The sequence below is a fragment of the Mastigoproctus giganteus genome, chromosome 10 (genome assembly GCF_048544385.1).
Source record: "Mastigoproctus giganteus isolate SK-2022 chromosome 10, ASM4854438v1, whole genome shotgun sequence".
In the NCBI taxonomy this organism is placed as follows: Eukaryota; Metazoa; Arthropoda; class Arachnida; order Uropygi; family Thelyphonidae; genus Mastigoproctus; species Mastigoproctus giganteus.
The window spans coordinates 200,936,396-200,954,064 of NC_143584.1; the positions used below are offsets into that span (position 1 = coordinate 200,936,396).

Here is a 17,669-nt window from a genome sequence, read left to right on the forward strand (position 1 = left end):
CATGCTCCGATCCATGTGACAGTCTTTTAATATGTATGTAATCAACTTTTATATTTAAGGTGGAAACCATGGACCACTTTTATATTTGTAGTAGAGGCCATGAAACACAGAAAAATATTAAACTATACAATCAATTATATTAATAATTATTAGAAAACTCCAGTGTATGAATCAACAAAGTGCATATAGACGAGACTCAGGAAAAGGTATTTACAGATACCATAAGCAACTTCAAGTAATTTCTGATAAAGAAGGAAGCAAATATATCAAAATACTGCACCACTGTCATCACTAATAAATAGCAATAAAGATGTTGTTCATTGTGAATAGTGTTTATTGTCTACAAAACTGGTAATGTTATTAAGAGTTAAACAGGGACATAAAATGATGTAATCCAAATTCTGCTTAATCAAAATTTCAGTTAATCTAAAATATGACCTGGGTTTTTAATTTGGAAATTAAATTTTAAAAAGATGGAAATTCAAATAACAAATTGTGTCCAAGATTCTGATTATTTATTCACCATACTTTAAAAAATAAGCATATAAATAAAAAAGTTAAGAAAAACAGAAATACTTATATTTAACAATACAATATATAAGGTACATTCAAAAAGTTCCTGGAATTTTATTATAAAAGTTTATTCAGTGAACAGTACCTTCACAGTACTGTTCACTTTCAAAGTACCTTCCTTCTGCACATTTACATACAGACACACTTGTTCCACATTCTTCCCAAGCTTTGAAGTACTCTTTAAAATTGTGTTTTGTTAGTGCACATAGGACAGCTTCAGCATTTTTTTTTGATGTCACCCACTGTAATGAAACAACAACCCTGAAGCCCCATTTTCAGTTTAGAGAATAGCCAGAAGCCAAGATCAGGGTTGTAGGGTGGCTGCTGCATGACTGGGATTTTTTTCACAGACAAGAACTGCGATCACCATGTGACCGAGCACATTGTCATGGTGCAAGAGCCAGCCATCCTTCCATTTTTCATGTTGACTTCACCTCACATTCTCATGCAACTATGTCAAAACCTCAATGTAGTAAGCAGTAGTAGTGCTTCTCCCCTAGTCACAAATTTGTGGTGCATTATGAGGATATGGAAAGGTCATTCCCTGACCTTTCCACATCCTCCGTATTTGGTGGGCACGGGCTCGAACCCCGGTCTAATCAAGAAGCGTGTGCTAAGCACTGCTGCTGCTGCCCACCTGGCTACGGCCGCGCTGCACAAGACTTGTGGCTAAAGAGACATTTTTGTGCACCATTTGGATGATTCCACCTTTGTTGGGGTCATAGGCAAACACCGAACTCATCTCCAGTGACCATTTTTCGAATCCTGAGTAGATTTTTCAAAAAAAATATCAGCAGTCCAACTTCATGAGCAATCTCAACAATAGTCATTCGCCTATCATTTCACATGAGTTCCTCCACTTTCATGACATTTTTGCCATTTCGTGATGTCAAAGGGTGTCTACTGCAAGGTTCATCTTCCAGCGTTACCTGTCCATTTTTAAACTAATTAAATACCATTTAGTAACTGTTTAGTAACATCTTCAAAACAACTTGCCACCTTTGCAGATGTTACTAAACAATTACTACTGAAATTCGACAACTAGAAACTAGAAGTTCCAGAGAGATAATTCTTCACAATCTAATTATTTAAATGTTGATACTACTGGTAGCTGTAATGAATTTGGCTATTATTTTTTTAATGGCAGCTGCAACACATAATTTATGTTTCATAAATATGAAAGCTTTGGATATGACTTATGTTGCTAATGTACTAATCTCCACTGCAGTACTTATTTAAAAATGACTGCTCCATCTGTGCATGCGTGCAAGTTGTTTTACTAAGTTTTTCTCTGTCACGAATTTAATATTATGCTCCTTGCATAAAGGCAACTTTGTTCCTTTTAGTGGCATAATTTATCATTATTATAATTTTGATCATATCCAATTTATCCAATTAAAATGCACCCAGCTTGCAAAACAACAAAATTTTCTTAAAATTTTTATGCAATATGCTGAAAGTGTCTACAGTGCTCATGTAGATATGCATTCACTCTTTATTAGTGTAGAAAACAACAATAGACCTAGCACTGAACCCCTAGGGTTCAGTTTTAGGTCTGTTGTTGTTTTCTGTATTTATTAATGATATTGACGGAAGTACATCAGGCTTAATATCTAAGTTTGCAGACCATATGAAGGTTGGTAGGACTGTTAATGACAGTACATTACTGCAACAGGATCTACAAAAGTTGAGCAGATGGGCTGAGAGGTGGCAACTGAAGTTTAACATTGACAAATGTAAAGTACTGCATATGGGTAGCAGTAACCCGAGAGTAACATGTCAACTGTGTAGTACTACACTCAGGGTAGTAGAGAATGAACAGACCTGGGGGGTAATTGTGCAATCAGATATGAAGTTTAAGTAGGTGATTATCCCCTTGTATAAGGCAATGATTAGGCCACACCTTGGGCAGGTCTGGAGGCCTCATTTTAGGAAGGATGTAGAGCTGCTGAAACAAGTACAGAGAAGGGCAATGAGATTAGTGAATGAAACAAAGGGTTGCTCTTACAAAGAAAGGCTTAAGTTTTGCAAATTAGTGTCTGGAATCTAGGCACCTGTGAGGTGATTTGATTGAGGTGTATAAGACCTTGAATGGTTGGAGCAAGCTCAATGCTGATGGGAATCTTCCTCTTGCCCAGATTAATCGCCTGAGAGGACATAAATTCAAACTGAGGAAAGACAGTTGTAGAATAGATGTGCAAAAATTTTGCCTTAAGCCAACAGGTGGTTGATTGCTGGAACTAACTTCCATCTGTCGTAGAAGTTGACAGCTTAAAGAAATTCAAGGAAGAACTGGATGAACTTTCGGAGCAAATGGATGGGTGAAATTGAAACTGGGGTTTTTTTTTTTTTTGGCTGATGTTGTATAAGCTTGCTTTCTTGCATGATATGTCTCTACTAATGCTAATGCCAATCTGTCCACCTGAATAATAATTTGTTGAATTCTTCCTTAAATTTATTTAAATTATGCACTTTTGCTGTGTTGCAAAATTGTGACAGGGAACGTTAATGGTATTAACAAAACTGGTTGTTACTTGCAACCTGTCACTCTAACTGGACAATCTCTGTATCACTATCTGTTGGAGGAAGTTTTAACCTACCATTTCCATTTATTTTCATATTTGTAAAACATGACTGCAGCAGCACCAGTCTGAGAACTTTTGTGTGTGTGTGTGTGTGTGTGTGTGTGTGTGTGTGTGTGTGTGTGTGTGTGTGTGTGTGTGTGTGTGTGTGTGTGTGTGTGTGTGTGTGTTAATTAGAGCTAAAGAATAAAAAAGGACAAATATAATAATAATTCTTAAACATAAAATTTTAAACCTCAAATAACATTTTTAGCTAGTATAAAAATTTAGAGTAGTAGTGTCTATGATTTCTTCCTTCAATGCTTCCCAGCTAGAATTTGCAGTTAGTAACATGAGCAGTCAGGCCCTTCAAAAGGAATTTAAAAACTGTCTAAGGTGTTTTCACCTTTATGAAAACAAAATTCATCCCATTACCTTTGTCAGTAGTTATATTCCACTTCAATATATTATGATCACTGCTACCTAGTGGTTCCTTTATCTGGACATTCTAAATGCATGAAGAGCTGATAATCAGATAATAAATATTGCTTTCTCTTGTTACCTCTCTAATATGCTGGTGAAGAAAAAAAAATCATCCAAATAAATCTTGAAAATTTCAGCTACTGTGTGAGTGAACAATCCACAAGTTCTGGTCAATTTCTGAAAGAATAAAATTCCCCATTATAAGACATTCTGATTTACTAGTTCATTCTATTTGTCTACGAAGTTGTTCATCATACTTATCACAGTCATTTGATCTATGCCAAACCCTTACTCTCATTTTAGTTTTCCCTTCTATCATGCCAAACTGACTGGGCATTCCACTGGCCACCCCATATAAATTGAGTGGGCTGCCTTGGACTCTATGTGCTTCTTAACCAACAGCATAATTTTCCCTCCTATCCTACAATGTCCTTCCTGTATACATTTTACTCACCATATTCAATATCTGCATCCCTTATGTCTGGATGGCACATTTCTTATACCTCAGTACACTGTTGGCCAATGGTTTGGTTAATAAATGGATAACTGTGTATTACAATACATTACTTGACAAACTGGATTATGCCTGTTAATCTTCAAGTGATTATTAAGATTTCGATCCATGGACAATTATAAAATGAGAATTATTAAGGTACTATGACTAATTGTGCCCAAAATTTAATTATACTTAATACATAATTATTGTTGACTTAAAAAACATTACCTTCAATGGATTTGTTACGATTACTTCTTCTCCACCATATTCTTTTATGTTCTTTTGTCCTTTTATTTTTACTACAAAAAATAAAATAAATAAATATATTATATATATATATTGTAATAAATATGAGTTACATGACAGAAAAGCAAAGATAGCCAAAATATGAATAAAAGAAATAATTAAAAAATAATTAAAAATTATTTATCTTTAATTATTTCTTTATCACATTAAAATAATTAAAAATAAAATTATTTTAATTATTTTTTAATTATTTCGGCTATCTTTTCTTTTGGCTGTCGTATAACTCATATTTATTACAATATAGAAATATATATACATTTGCATCCTTTGCTGCTGCTTTGTGCACTTTGGTGCATTTGACATATCAAGTTTATCTTCCCACTATTTCTATAGTTTTAATTCATTGGTATTATATACTATATCTATTTTATATGTATATATATATAGAGAGAGAGTTAATACTAAAAAATGACAATTAAATATAATAATAATCCTTAAAAATAAAAAAATGAGGGTCCAACTATAATTTTAAACTTCAATATTACACAATTACAAGAACACTGCATTTCTTCAGTATATTAGAATTTGATAATTGAGAGCTATTAAATGCTCAACACGTTCAAATGCATCGGAACTTTCGTTCCACGCAATAAATGAACGACATTCATTCAGCTTTAATGAAACAAAAATTATAAATATTCAACACAACTATCACAAACTACTTATTGCAGAAACCTTAGAGATGAAACTACATGAAACTTCAATTAATATCCGTAGGCCATTCCTATTGTCCGACGATTAGTCACTTATACGCATGCGTGAAGAACAAACACTACAACATAAGACAAAAGTTTCGGATTAGTAGTAGTAGTAGCGGCATGTGATGCAAGAAAGCAAATGTATGAGCTTATGCAGCATCAGGCAAAAAAAAAAAAAAAAAAAAATCACACCATTCCCTCCAAATGCCTGTCCAGTTCCTCCTTATATTTATTCAACCTATCAACTTCCACAATGACAGATGGAAGTTTGTTCCAGCAATTAACCACCCGCTGGCTAAAGGAAAATTTCCGCACATCTATTCTACATCTGTCTTTTCTTAATTTGAATTTATGTCCCCTTAGATTCGTAATCTGAACAAGTGGAAGGATCCCATCAGAATTCAGCGTGCTCAACCCATTCAAGGCCTTATATAACTCAATCAGATCACCGCACAGGTGCCTAGTCTCCAGCCACTGCAATTTGCAGAACTTAAGCCTCTCTTGGTAAGAGGATCCCTTCATTCCCCTCACCAATCATGTTGCCCTTCTCTGTACACGCTCAAGTAAATCTACATCCTTCCTAAAATGAGGCCTCCAGACCTGTACGCAGTACTCAAGCCATGGCCTGACCATTGCCTTATACAGAGGGATAATCACCTCCTTTTCCCTGCTAGCAAAATTCCTATATATCATTGACAAAACCCCATGACCTGCCCTGGCAGCCTGTCTGCATTGCTCAGAAAACTTCATATCTGCCTGCACAATTACTCCCAGGTCTTTTTCATTTTCTACCACCTTAAGTGTAGTACCACACAGTTGGTACGTTTCTCTGGGGTTACTTCTACCCATATGTAGTACTTTGCATTTGTCAAGGTTAAACTTCAGTTGCCACTTCTTAGCCCATCTGCCCAAATTATCTAGATCCTGTTGCAGTAGCACACTGCCATTACTGTCATTAACAACCCTGCCAACCTTTGTATCATCTGCAAACTTCGACATTAAGCCTGATATACCTTCATCAATATCATTGATAAATATACAAAACAACAGTGGACCAAACACTGAACCCTGTGGGACTCCACTAATAACATTAGTCCAAGAAGAGCAGCACCCATTGATTACTACCCTCTGTCTTCTAGCACTTAACCATCCTTTTATCCATTGTAGCAACTTACCCTTAATACCATTCTGCTCCAATTTGTACAATAGTCTTCCATGGGCAACAGTGTCAAAAGCTTTCCTGAAATCCAAATATATGATATCAAAATTATTTTTCGCATCCAGTTCCTTTGTAACCACATCATAATATCCTATCAAATTTGTCAGACAAGACTTTCCCTTAACAAACCCATGCTGTGTTTGAATTATTGCTGCAGTCTTGTCTAGATGATCCTGCAATGCATCTTTAACCAGTGACTCCATTATTTTACCCGGAACAGAAGTTAAACCAACTGGTCTGTAATTACTCGTGTCACCCTTCGATCCCCCTTTGTGAATTGAGGATACATTTGCACATCTCCAGTCCGTGGGAACCTCCCCTGAGTCCAAGGATGCTCTCATAATTATGGCTAAGGGTTTGCTGAGTTGCTTTGCCGCCTCCTTTAATATAACTGGATAGATCCCATCCACCCCAGGTGCTTTTCTTACATTTAACTTCAACAATTTCTCTTCCACTTTGCTCTCAGTTATTACAAAATCATTAAATATCTTGCTACAATTTGATAACCTTCTGCCATTTTCAAACCTTAATAATTCCTCACGTGTGAATGTAGATGCAAAATACTCATTCAGTTTGTTTGCTATCTGAGCAGGATCATCAACAGTCGAACCATCGATGTCAAGTGGACCAATCAGATTCATCCCCTTCCTTTTAGAGTTTATATAAGTAAAGAAATCCTTGCCGTTTTTCTTAGCATCTTTTGCCAAGGATTTCTCGTAATCTGCCTTCGCCTCCTGAACCTCCTTTGTGACCTGATTACAGATTAACTTATATCTGCCATAGGCTTCTGAGTCGCTTGATAATTTATATGCCTCCCATGCATTTTTCTTCTCTGTTACGAGTCTCATTAGTTCATTTGACAACCATTTAGGCCTAAACCTTGAACAATATTTCTTAATAGGTATGAACCTTTTAGCAGCTTCCACGATTAATTCCTTGAATGCTTCCCACTTAGAATTTACTGTTGGTAACATCGTCAGTTGGTAACATCCCACTGTACAGAATTTAAAAACTGTCGGAGACCACTGTACTCGCCTTTACGGAAGCAAAAACCCTTTCCTTTACCCCTGATAGTAGTTAAATCTTTAAGTAAATCCCATGTCAGTACACTGTGATCACTGCCACCTAGTGGTTCTTTTATCTGCAAATTCCTAATACATGAATGATCACTGCTGATAACCAGATCAAGAGTATTACTTTCTCTGGTTGCCTCTCGAACATGCTGCTGCAGAAAACAATCATCCAATAAATCCACAAAAGTCTGACTAGTGTGTGAGTGCCCAACCCACAAGTTCCAGTCAATATCTGGGAAGTTAAAATCCCCCATTATAAGACATTCCGATTTATTAGCCCACTCTATTTCTCTGTACAATTGTTCATTGTACTCATTCGAGTCATTAGGCCTATAACACACTCCTACTCTTATTTTTGCTTTCGCAGTGCTTATGTCACACCAAACTGACTCAACAGTGCACTGTTCATCAACTGGATGCACTTCTTTTGATTTTATGTTTTTCTTTATTAACAGCATAACACCTCCCCCCTTCCTATCCTGTCTGTACACATTGTACTCCCCAAATTCCAGTTCGGCATTGCTTATATCTGTGTGACACCACGTCTCTGATATCCCAACAATATCCGCCTTTGATGTCTTGACAAACACTTCAAATTAATCAAATTTATTTACTATACTTCTAGCATTGGTATACATGCAAGTATACATGCACCTATTCTTATTCTTAATTACTCTAACACATTCCATATACCCACCTGTTTCACGAAGACTGGCATCCGTCCCTGAAACCCCCAACACCCCTCGCTCCAGGTCGCTACTTATTCTAATAGAAGTTGTGCAAGAATCACCTTCACCTCTGTCTACGGCTACTGTTAAACTATTAGTCCTTGTATCCCCCCAAGCTATCAGTTTTCCGACCCACCTAACACTGCCTCGATAGCATCAGCAAATATTCTTGCACCCTTTCTATTTAAGTGTATTCCATCCCTGTAGAAGCAGTCTCTCCTGTTAACAAGTACAGTCCAGGCTGAAAAAAATTCTATCCCTTGAGCCTTGCACAATCTTTCCAGGGCCGAATTGATCGACAAGGCTCTCATCATATACTCCCTCCTATCGTGTCTAGGCAGAATTGCAGACACTTTCAAATTCAACCCTAATTCATGGCTTTTTTTCATCAGTGACCTGTACTTGTTAAGTAATTCTGCCGGTCTCCTACTCTTAATATCATTAGTGCCAACGTGTACAACTATATCACCTTTTGTGGCCCTAAAAGATGATATCTGCTCTACAACGTCATCAACCTTTGCCCCTGGCAGACATACCCTGGTCCTGTTCCACCTATCCTTTTTACAAAGGATGTTCCCGGTTTCCCTGACAATAGAGTCACCAACAACTACTAGTTCCTTTGGGACCAGCGCAATCTGCCTTGGGGGTTGCCGCTGTGTTGCGTGATGACCAAGTGCAAGCTCTGGCATTGATGTAGGCAGCTGAGAGCCTAATGGGCCCCTCAATTTAGATCTTTCGAGGGCATCCACCCTGTCCTTCAAACTCTCATATAGGCCCATAACAACGCTGAGTTGTTGCCTGATTTCCTTACATCGCGCACACACAAAGACATCCCCCATGGCAATATCATGTTCCGTTCCAGATAGTTCGGCTAACATTTCACAAGTTGCACATTTTTTTAGGCTGTGATGCGTTGGAGAATCGCCCCCCCCTCAGTTCTCCCACGAGTCACAGCACTCCTGCCACTTTGTGCCCGTTGCTTTGCTGCTCTAGTTTGGGGCATGATATTTTAAATTAATAAGATCAATAAATTAAATTAAATTAAATGTCAATACTAGGCTATCTAATAGAAACAGTGAAGCGTATTACTGTTTCTATAATTATACGTTAGAGCTACCTAGCTACCTCAATTAAAAATTTGAATTCCCTATCACTACAAACAAAAAACAATGCCTGCAAGATTCGAATGGACTAACGGTTTTATAAAGTATTACGTATAACTACAAAAACTGTTTATATAAATTAAAATTAAAATAACCAGCGTAATTAGAACTATAAGACTACGTATTAAGTACAATATAAAATAACAATTATGTAAATAAAAAGCAAACACTTATCGTTTTTTTCAGAGCCTGTAACTCGCAGCTGTATTTTCTAAAGAGAGTCAGCGCCCTCATTGTGATTAATTGCGAGTTGCTCCGTTCCTGTGAACATGACGCCCGAAAAATTATAGTCTGACTTAAGGAATGTAGAGAATAATCCCCCCCCCCCAACATCCAATTTTATTAGACCCCTAAATTAAACTCTAAAGTCCAGCTATAGGACCAAAAGAAATAATCGGTCCATATTTATTAAACAGTTTAGACCTCAAAATCTAATTTTATGCCAATCCAAGTAATGGTTTCCATGCTGCCAGAAGTATGGTGTTTGTAGACAGCAGTCATGAGTGCTCATTGTTGAGACTGCACAGTCGGAACACTACGGTTCTGACAGTGGGGAAGATGTCCCACCTGCTTTACAAAATAGATATCGCCATCCTCAAGAATTATTAGTGAGTTGGACTAGGAGAGTTGGAAAAGAAGCTTCCTATATCTAAAATAAAGGTAATTCCTGTTGATTTATAATATAATAGTATATTAGAATGTATCTTTAATTCACTTAATTTAAGACTAAAATAAAAATAAGCTTGCATGACCTATTATTGTTGTTTATTTGTTTGTTATTTGGGTTTTAGGAGCATTAGCAACTAAGGCCATATTGCTCTGGGAATATGCGGTGGTCATTCCCTTGACCTTTCTGCATCCTCCGTATTTGGTGGTGACGGGCTCGAACCCCAGTCTAATCAAGAAGCGTGTGCTACGCACTGCTGCTCTGCCCATCTGGCTACGGAGGCTCCTTGACCTATTATTGATTACAGCAGTGTTTTATCAATAGTATTTCTTAAATTTTTGTGACTTAGTTTGAAAATAAGACCTGAAAACCATTTTATTATTTTAATAATTACAAGATATTTAATAGATGCACTAAAATTTGTGGCCGATATTCTTCTACCTTTGTATGGTACACTTGGAGCAGTTAAAATAACTTGTGCATCAAATTCTTGGTCTAATCTCTGTGAGAACACTTCCATATGCAAGAGGCCAAGAAATCCTAATCTCCAGCCTTGTCCTAAAGCAGGGCTAAATGAAGGGAAAAGAAAACTGATATTAAAGAATTGAGATTATTCCATTTTTAATTAATTGTAAATACTTGGTACTTATATTCAAAACCATTAAATCAATCCTTAATGTAATCAGTATTTTAATAGGTTGTGTAGATTTTTAATGAGTATGAAGTTGATTTTAAAACATTTAAAAAAATGAATTGCTAACCTTTGCTAAATATTGGTACAGTTTTGCAAAGATGCTATTTTTATGAATAATCTAGTTGCTTCACACATGGGCAATTTTAAAACGATTGCAGTATACTGTTACTTGACATTTAATTATGGTTACCATTGTTTTGGCAAATGAGTTTTACCAACAAAACATGACATTTGTACCATGTTGACCTTTTCTAGATAGTTTGGTCACATCTCAAGATTTACTTTTACATGGAACAGTTGGTGCATGCACTACTAAGAGCACCCTGGGGTCGCTATTTTTAAATTCCCTCTTGTGTCCATCATTTACACATGGGAAAGGCACTGGCTGTTCCAAATTTCATGCAAGAGATGGGGGAGCCTCTGGGGCTGTTAGACACAGAGCTGTTCCAAATTTCATCTGCTGGCAATTCATTCCTACCTCAGGTTACTAAAGTAATGCACTTTAATTATAACCATCCAGAATGAGAAGTACATTGAAAATTAATAAAATTACATTTTTTTTTCTATATAACATTGTTTTTGGGTAAAATCATCATTCCTGTTTGAATAAATAACCCAGACTAACTGTAGAAAACATAAATCTACATTTAAAACATGTAATTTTATTAAATGTAGATTTATACATAATATAAAAAAATTCAGTATATATAATATACTGATTTTTATTAAATTTAAATGTAATATAAAAAATAAATTAAATAAAATAATAAAAAAAAAAAACACAAATGAGAGCACAGAGAAATAAATGATATTAAGTGATAATAAAATTCTTTTCTTTTTTTTCATCTTCTCAAAAATGCATCAAATTTCGATACGGCAAATGAGCATATAGATAGCCATAATATATAGCGAGTTCATATCAGAGATGTTTGATAAGCCTACACAGTACTTGTTAATGTCAAATGCATATGTCATTTCCCTGGCATCTTCTCCTACAAAGGGAATTTGTCTCTTACCAATGTACCATTAATCTATTTATTTATAGTAGGACAAGTTGAAATGTATTTATTTTAATATTGTATTTATATAAATAACCTTATACTCTTCTTATTTAGTAAACATATTCAAAGTGAGCTGACCTTACTACTTGTGTTCCGTGAAAAATAGAGCTGCTAGTCTTTAGAACCTGAACTAATTGTAGAAAATATAAAACTAGATTTTTTTTTGATAATGAAAATAAAATAAAAAAACACTGAATCAGAATAAACAGAATAAATGATATTAAAGTGATGAAATCCTTTTCCATCCCCTGCAAAATATATCAAATTGTTGGCTGCAGAACTGACAAATGAATGTGTACTAGTAAATTTAAATGAGCATAGCAGATAGTCATAATATAGTGAGATAATATTAGAGTTGTTTGAATATTCCTTGATACTGAATAATATTATATCCTAATATAGTTTTTATTTAATATAAAATACAGGAAATCCTTCAAACATGCAGCAATAATCAAACCAAATGCTTTAAACAGCAAACAGCAGTAATATATCTATATACTGACTAGAAAACCATATTTTGCCTCAAATTTGAAACCTTATTAATGTTACTTCAGACCACAGAAAAACATGGATTTTTATTCAGACCACATACAGATTACAAATGTAATATCTTGAAGCTTTTATGCTCTAAAATTCCTATATAAGTGAAAATGCATTCTTTTAAAAATAAACAGCCAATTTATATATAGTCATCGAAAAGAACTTTAAACATTTAAAAAATCAAAAATGCTTTTCTCTAAAAAAAATAATTATGAGAAAGTTACCAGAAGGTAGTGTAGGTAACTCGACTATTCATATGTAAACTTGTGAAGTTAGGTTAATTCATATAGTAATTTAGGTAAATGTCCTTTTCACCACCTAAACATGAATTTTGGAAATGTGCATGCATGTATGTACACATGTGTGATTACTGTAAATATCTCAGGTATAATGCTAACACTCACCTGCTTTCTAACGTCACTGCAACACTTGAATCATTTAAGAGTAACCTTTCTATTGCACTTTTCAATGATATATTATCTGACTGATCCATAGGAAAAATTCCTGCAAACACCTAAAATTATATATGGAATATATAAGTGTATATTATAAAAAAAAAAAAAAATGCATACAGGATAATTATAAATACTGATGGTTTAATTTATATAAGTTTAAAATTTATTTAAATAAAATATATATATTTTTTTTTTATTTCAGATGAAAGAGGTAACTTTCCTTTACAGTCACGAAAATTAAATTCATAGCATAGCAAGACAGGAAGGTACCAACACAGCCAAATCTACTTTGGGACCAGAATGTTAACAAAGCTAGGAACCTGTTTCAATAGTACACTAGTAATTTATACTTTAATTTAGTTTTTAAGTTTTCTGTGTGTTGTAAACTCTAGCTGTTTTATCTTCATAGGCATACCACCATTTTATGTTATTTTGTTTTATTTCTTTTATCAATAAAAATAATAAATCAGCAATAATGCAGGCAAAGTGAACACAAAATACATGGGAAGAAAATAGAAGATCGTAATTCTCAATTTGTGACAGAGAAACCCTGACATGCTTACAAAGCAATACTTGTATCAAAAGCCAGTGGTTGGTGGCAGATAATGAAGGGAGTCAAATTAGCAATTAAAGACAATGAAATAACCATTAGTGCAAAATGCATAGGAAGTAAAACAGTATTTAGTAACAAATGACTAATATATGACCCAAATCAATCAGAGAACCCAGTTTGTTACTAAATGCTGTTTTGTTTTACTTAATTTTCTTCAGTACTAGTGATTTTCTCTTTCATCTAACACTATTCACTGCCAGCTGCCAAGTGTGAATTTCCAGTACTCTTTGTAATTAAAATTCATAACTGTATTACATTTTATCTATCACTGGTGTGAATTAAATTCTTGTATTTACATGACAGAGTACTTTGCACTGCTATACCTGTATTAATATTAAAAGTAATAATAATTTTCCAGCAGTTGTGGCACCCAAAATGTAAAAACAAAAATGGTGGCGGGTCACCTCACAGATGCACAACTTTCATTGTAATTTCTGGAAAATGTTTTGGATTTTTGAATTCTGCTCACACAATGTCAATATTCTTAATGGATTTCAGTAATTACTATATTTACCTTTTAACTTTTAATAAAACAGTAAAAATTTTAAAACATGCTATGTGTTTTTAAATGAATTTTAAAAATATTAATTCTAAAGAAAATCGAAAAAAAAAAAATGTTTTAGACATAAAACAGAAACAATCTCTTATACTCTTCCACATTCCAGTTTAAAAGACCATTAAGTGCTTGAAATTTCAAACATGCACATGTGCATATATTTCTGCTTATTACGTATATAAATAAGCAGCAAGGTTGCCGCAACACAGCGGCAACCCCCAAGGCAGAATGCGCTGGTCCCACAGGAACTAGTAGTTGTTGGTGACTCTATTGTCAGGGAAATGGGGAACATGCTTTTTAAAAGGATAGGTGGAACAGGACCAGGGTATGTCTGCCAGAGGCAAAGGTTGATGACGTTGTAGAGCAGATATCATCTTTTAAGGGCACAAAGAGTAATATTGTTGTACACATTGGCACTAATGATATTAAGAGTAGGAGACTGGCAGAATTACTTAACAAGTACAGGTCGCTGTTGAAAAAAAAGCCATGAATTACAGTTGAATTTGAAAGTGTCTGCAATTCTGCCCAGACACAATAGGAGGGAGTATATGAGGGAGTATAAGAGCCTTATCGATCAATTTGGCCCTGGAAAGATTGTACAAGGCTCAAGGGGTAGAATTTTTTTCAGCCTGGTCTGTACTTGTTAACAGAAGAGACTGCTTCTACAGGGATGGGATACATTTAAATAGAAAGGGTGCAAGAATATTTGCTGATGCTATCGAGGCAGTGTTAGGTGGGTCGGAAAACTGCTAGCTTCGGGGGATACAAGAACTAATAGATTAACAGTAGCCACTGGCAGAGGTGAAACTGATTCTTGCACTGCTTCTATTGAAATCAGCAGCAGCCTGGAAAACAAGATGCAGGGTATTTCAGAGACTGCTGGGAGTCATTGTGGCACAAGTAAACACATGTGTTGTGTTAGGGTAGCTAAGAATAGGAACAGGTGCATGTATACTTGCATGTACACCAATGCTAGGATTTTGGTAAATAAATTTGATGAATTTGAAGTATTGCTCAGAACATCAAAGGCAGATATTGTTGGGATATCAGAGATGTGGTGTCACACAGATATAATGAATGCAGAACTAGAATTTGGGGAGTACAATGTGTACAGGAAGGATAGACAAGATAGGAAGGGAGGAGGGGTTATACTATTAGTTAAGAAACACAAAATCCAAGGAAGTGAAGCCAGTCGAAATTGCTGGACAGTGCAGTGTCGAGTCAGTTTGGTGTGACATAAGCATTGGGAGATCAAAATTGAGAGTAGGAGTGTGTATAGGCCTAATGACTCTGATGAGTATAATAAGGAACTATACGGGGAAATACAGTGGGCCAATAAATTAGAGAGTCTTATAATGGGGGATTTTAATTTCCCAGATACTGATTGGAATTTGTGGGTTGGTCACTCACACACTAGCAAGGCTTTTGCAAATCTATTGGATGATTGTTTTCTACATCAGCATGTTCAGGAGGCAACTAGAGGGAGTAATACTCTTGATCTGATTATCAGTAGTGAATCTTCATGCATTAGGAATCTGCAGATAAAGGAACCACTGGGTGGCAGTGATCACAGTCTGCTGAAGTGGGATTTACTCAAAGAGGTAACTACCATCAGGGGTAAAGGGAAGGGTTTTTGCTTTCGTAAAGGCGACTACGGTGGTCTGAAACAGTATTTAAATTCTATACGGTGGGACCAACTGATGATGTTACCAACAGCAAATTCAAAATGGGATGCATTCAAAAAATTTATCTTGGAAGCTACTAGGCTTTACATCCCAACTAAGAAATATTGTTCAAGGTTCAGGCCTAAATGGATGTCAAATTAACTAATGAGACATGTGGCAGAGAAGAAAAATGCATGGGATACATATAAATTAATGGGTGACATGGAAGCCTATGATAGATATAAACTGGTCTCTAACCAAGTCACAAAAGAGATTAGGCAGGCAAAGGCAGATTATGAGAAATCCTTGGCAAAGGATGCAAAGAAAAACAACAAAGAGTTCTTTACATATGTAAACTCTAGAAGGAAAGAGATGAATCAGATTGGTTCACTGGATATTGATGGTTCACCTGTTGATGATCCTGCTCAGGTGGCTAACAAACTAAATGAGTATTTTGCATCTACATTCACCCATGAGGAGTTATTCAGGGAGGGGAATGCCAGAGGTGAGTTAAACTGTGGCAGTGAGCTGAATGATTTTGTAATAACTGAGAGTAAAGTGGAGAAGAAATTGTTGAAGATAAACATAAAAAAGGCACCCGGAGTGGACGGGATCTATCTAGTTATATTAAAGGAAGCAGCAAAGGAAGTAAGCAAACCCTTAGCCATAATTATGAGAGCTTCTTTGGACTCAGGGGAAGTACCCATGGACTGGATATGTGCAAATGTGACCCCAATTCACAAAGGAGGATCAAAGGGCAACACAAGTAATTATAGACCTGTTAGTTTAACTTCTGTTCCAGGAAAATTAATGGAGGCACTGGTTAAAGAAGCACTGCAGGATCATCTAGACAAGACTTCAGTTATAGCTCGGACACAGTATGGTTTTGTTAAGGCACAGTCTTGCCTGACCAATTTGATTGGATACTATGATGTGGTCACAAAGGAACTGGATGCAAGGAATAACTTTGATATCATATATTTGGATCTTAGAAAGGCTTTTGATACTGTTGCACATGGAAGACTGCTACACAAATTGGAGCAGTGTGACATTGGAGGCAAATTGCTGCTATGGATAAAGGGATGGTTGAGTGGGAGAAGACAGAGAGTGGTAATCAATGGACACTGCTCATCGTGGACTAATGTTCTTTGTGGAGTCCCTCAGGGTTCAGTATTGGGTCCATTCTTGTTTTCTGTATTTATAAATGATATTGATGATGGTATATCAAGCTTAATGTCCAAGTTTCCAGACGATACAAAGGTTGGTACTGTTGTTAAGGACACTAATGACAGTATGCTGCCTGCAACAAAATCTAGAAAAGTTGAGCAGATGGGCTGAGAGGTGGCAAATAAAGTTTAACATTGACAAATGTAAAGTACTACATATGGGAAGCAGCAACCCCAGAGTGATGTATCAACTCTGTGGTATTACACTGACAGTGATAGAGAACGAAAAGGACCTGGGAGTAATTGTGCAGGCAGATATGAGATTTTCTGAGCAGTGCAGATGGTCTGCAAGAGTAGCTCATAGTGTCTTGTCAATGACATACAGGAATTTTTACAGGTCTGGAGGCCTCATTTTAAGAAAGATGTAGAGCTGTTGGAAGGAGTACAGAGAAGGGCAACAAGATTGGTGAATGGAACAAAGGGTTGCTCTTGCGAAGAAAGGCTTAAGTTCTGCAAATTGCAGTGCCTGGAGACTAGGCACCTGCGAGGTGATCTGATTGAGGTGTATAAAGCCTTGAATGGTTTGAGCATGCTCAATGCTGATGGAATTCTTCCTCTTGCTCAGAATAATCATTTGAGAGTTCATACATTCAAATTGAGGAAAGACAGATGTAGGATAGATGTGTGGAAGTTTGCCTTTAGCCAGCGTGTGGTTGGTTGGTGGAACAGACTTCCATCCTTTGTTGTGGAAGTTGATAGCCTAAATAAATTTAAAGCTGAGCTGGACAGGTACTTGGAACAAATGGAGGGGTGAAATGGGAGTGTGGTTTTTTTTTTTTTTTGGCTGATGCTGCATAGCTTGCTTTCTTGCATCATATGCCTCTACTAATGCTAATGCTAAATATTATTAAAAAATTAAAACATATTATAGAGTATATATTCAATACTGTTAG

At 35.9% G+C, this 17,669-nt stretch overlaps 1 protein-coding gene across 1 annotated transcript in view; it reads right to left on the reverse strand.

The window, feature by feature from the left end:
• Positions 1-17,669, reverse strand: part of waw (Translation factor waclaw) — a 123,340-nt gene that overhangs the window by 31,279 nt on the left and 74,392 nt on the right. The window contains exons 10-12 of the mRNA XM_090383233.1: positions 12,667-12,776; positions 10,409-10,536; positions 4,342-4,412 (exon numbers count right to left, since the gene is read on the reverse strand). Coding sequence (XP_090239359.1) covers positions 4,342-4,412; positions 10,409-10,536; positions 12,667-12,776 — 309 coding nt within the window. The remainder of the gene's footprint in view (positions 1-4,341; positions 4,413-10,408; positions 10,537-12,666; positions 12,777-17,669) is intronic.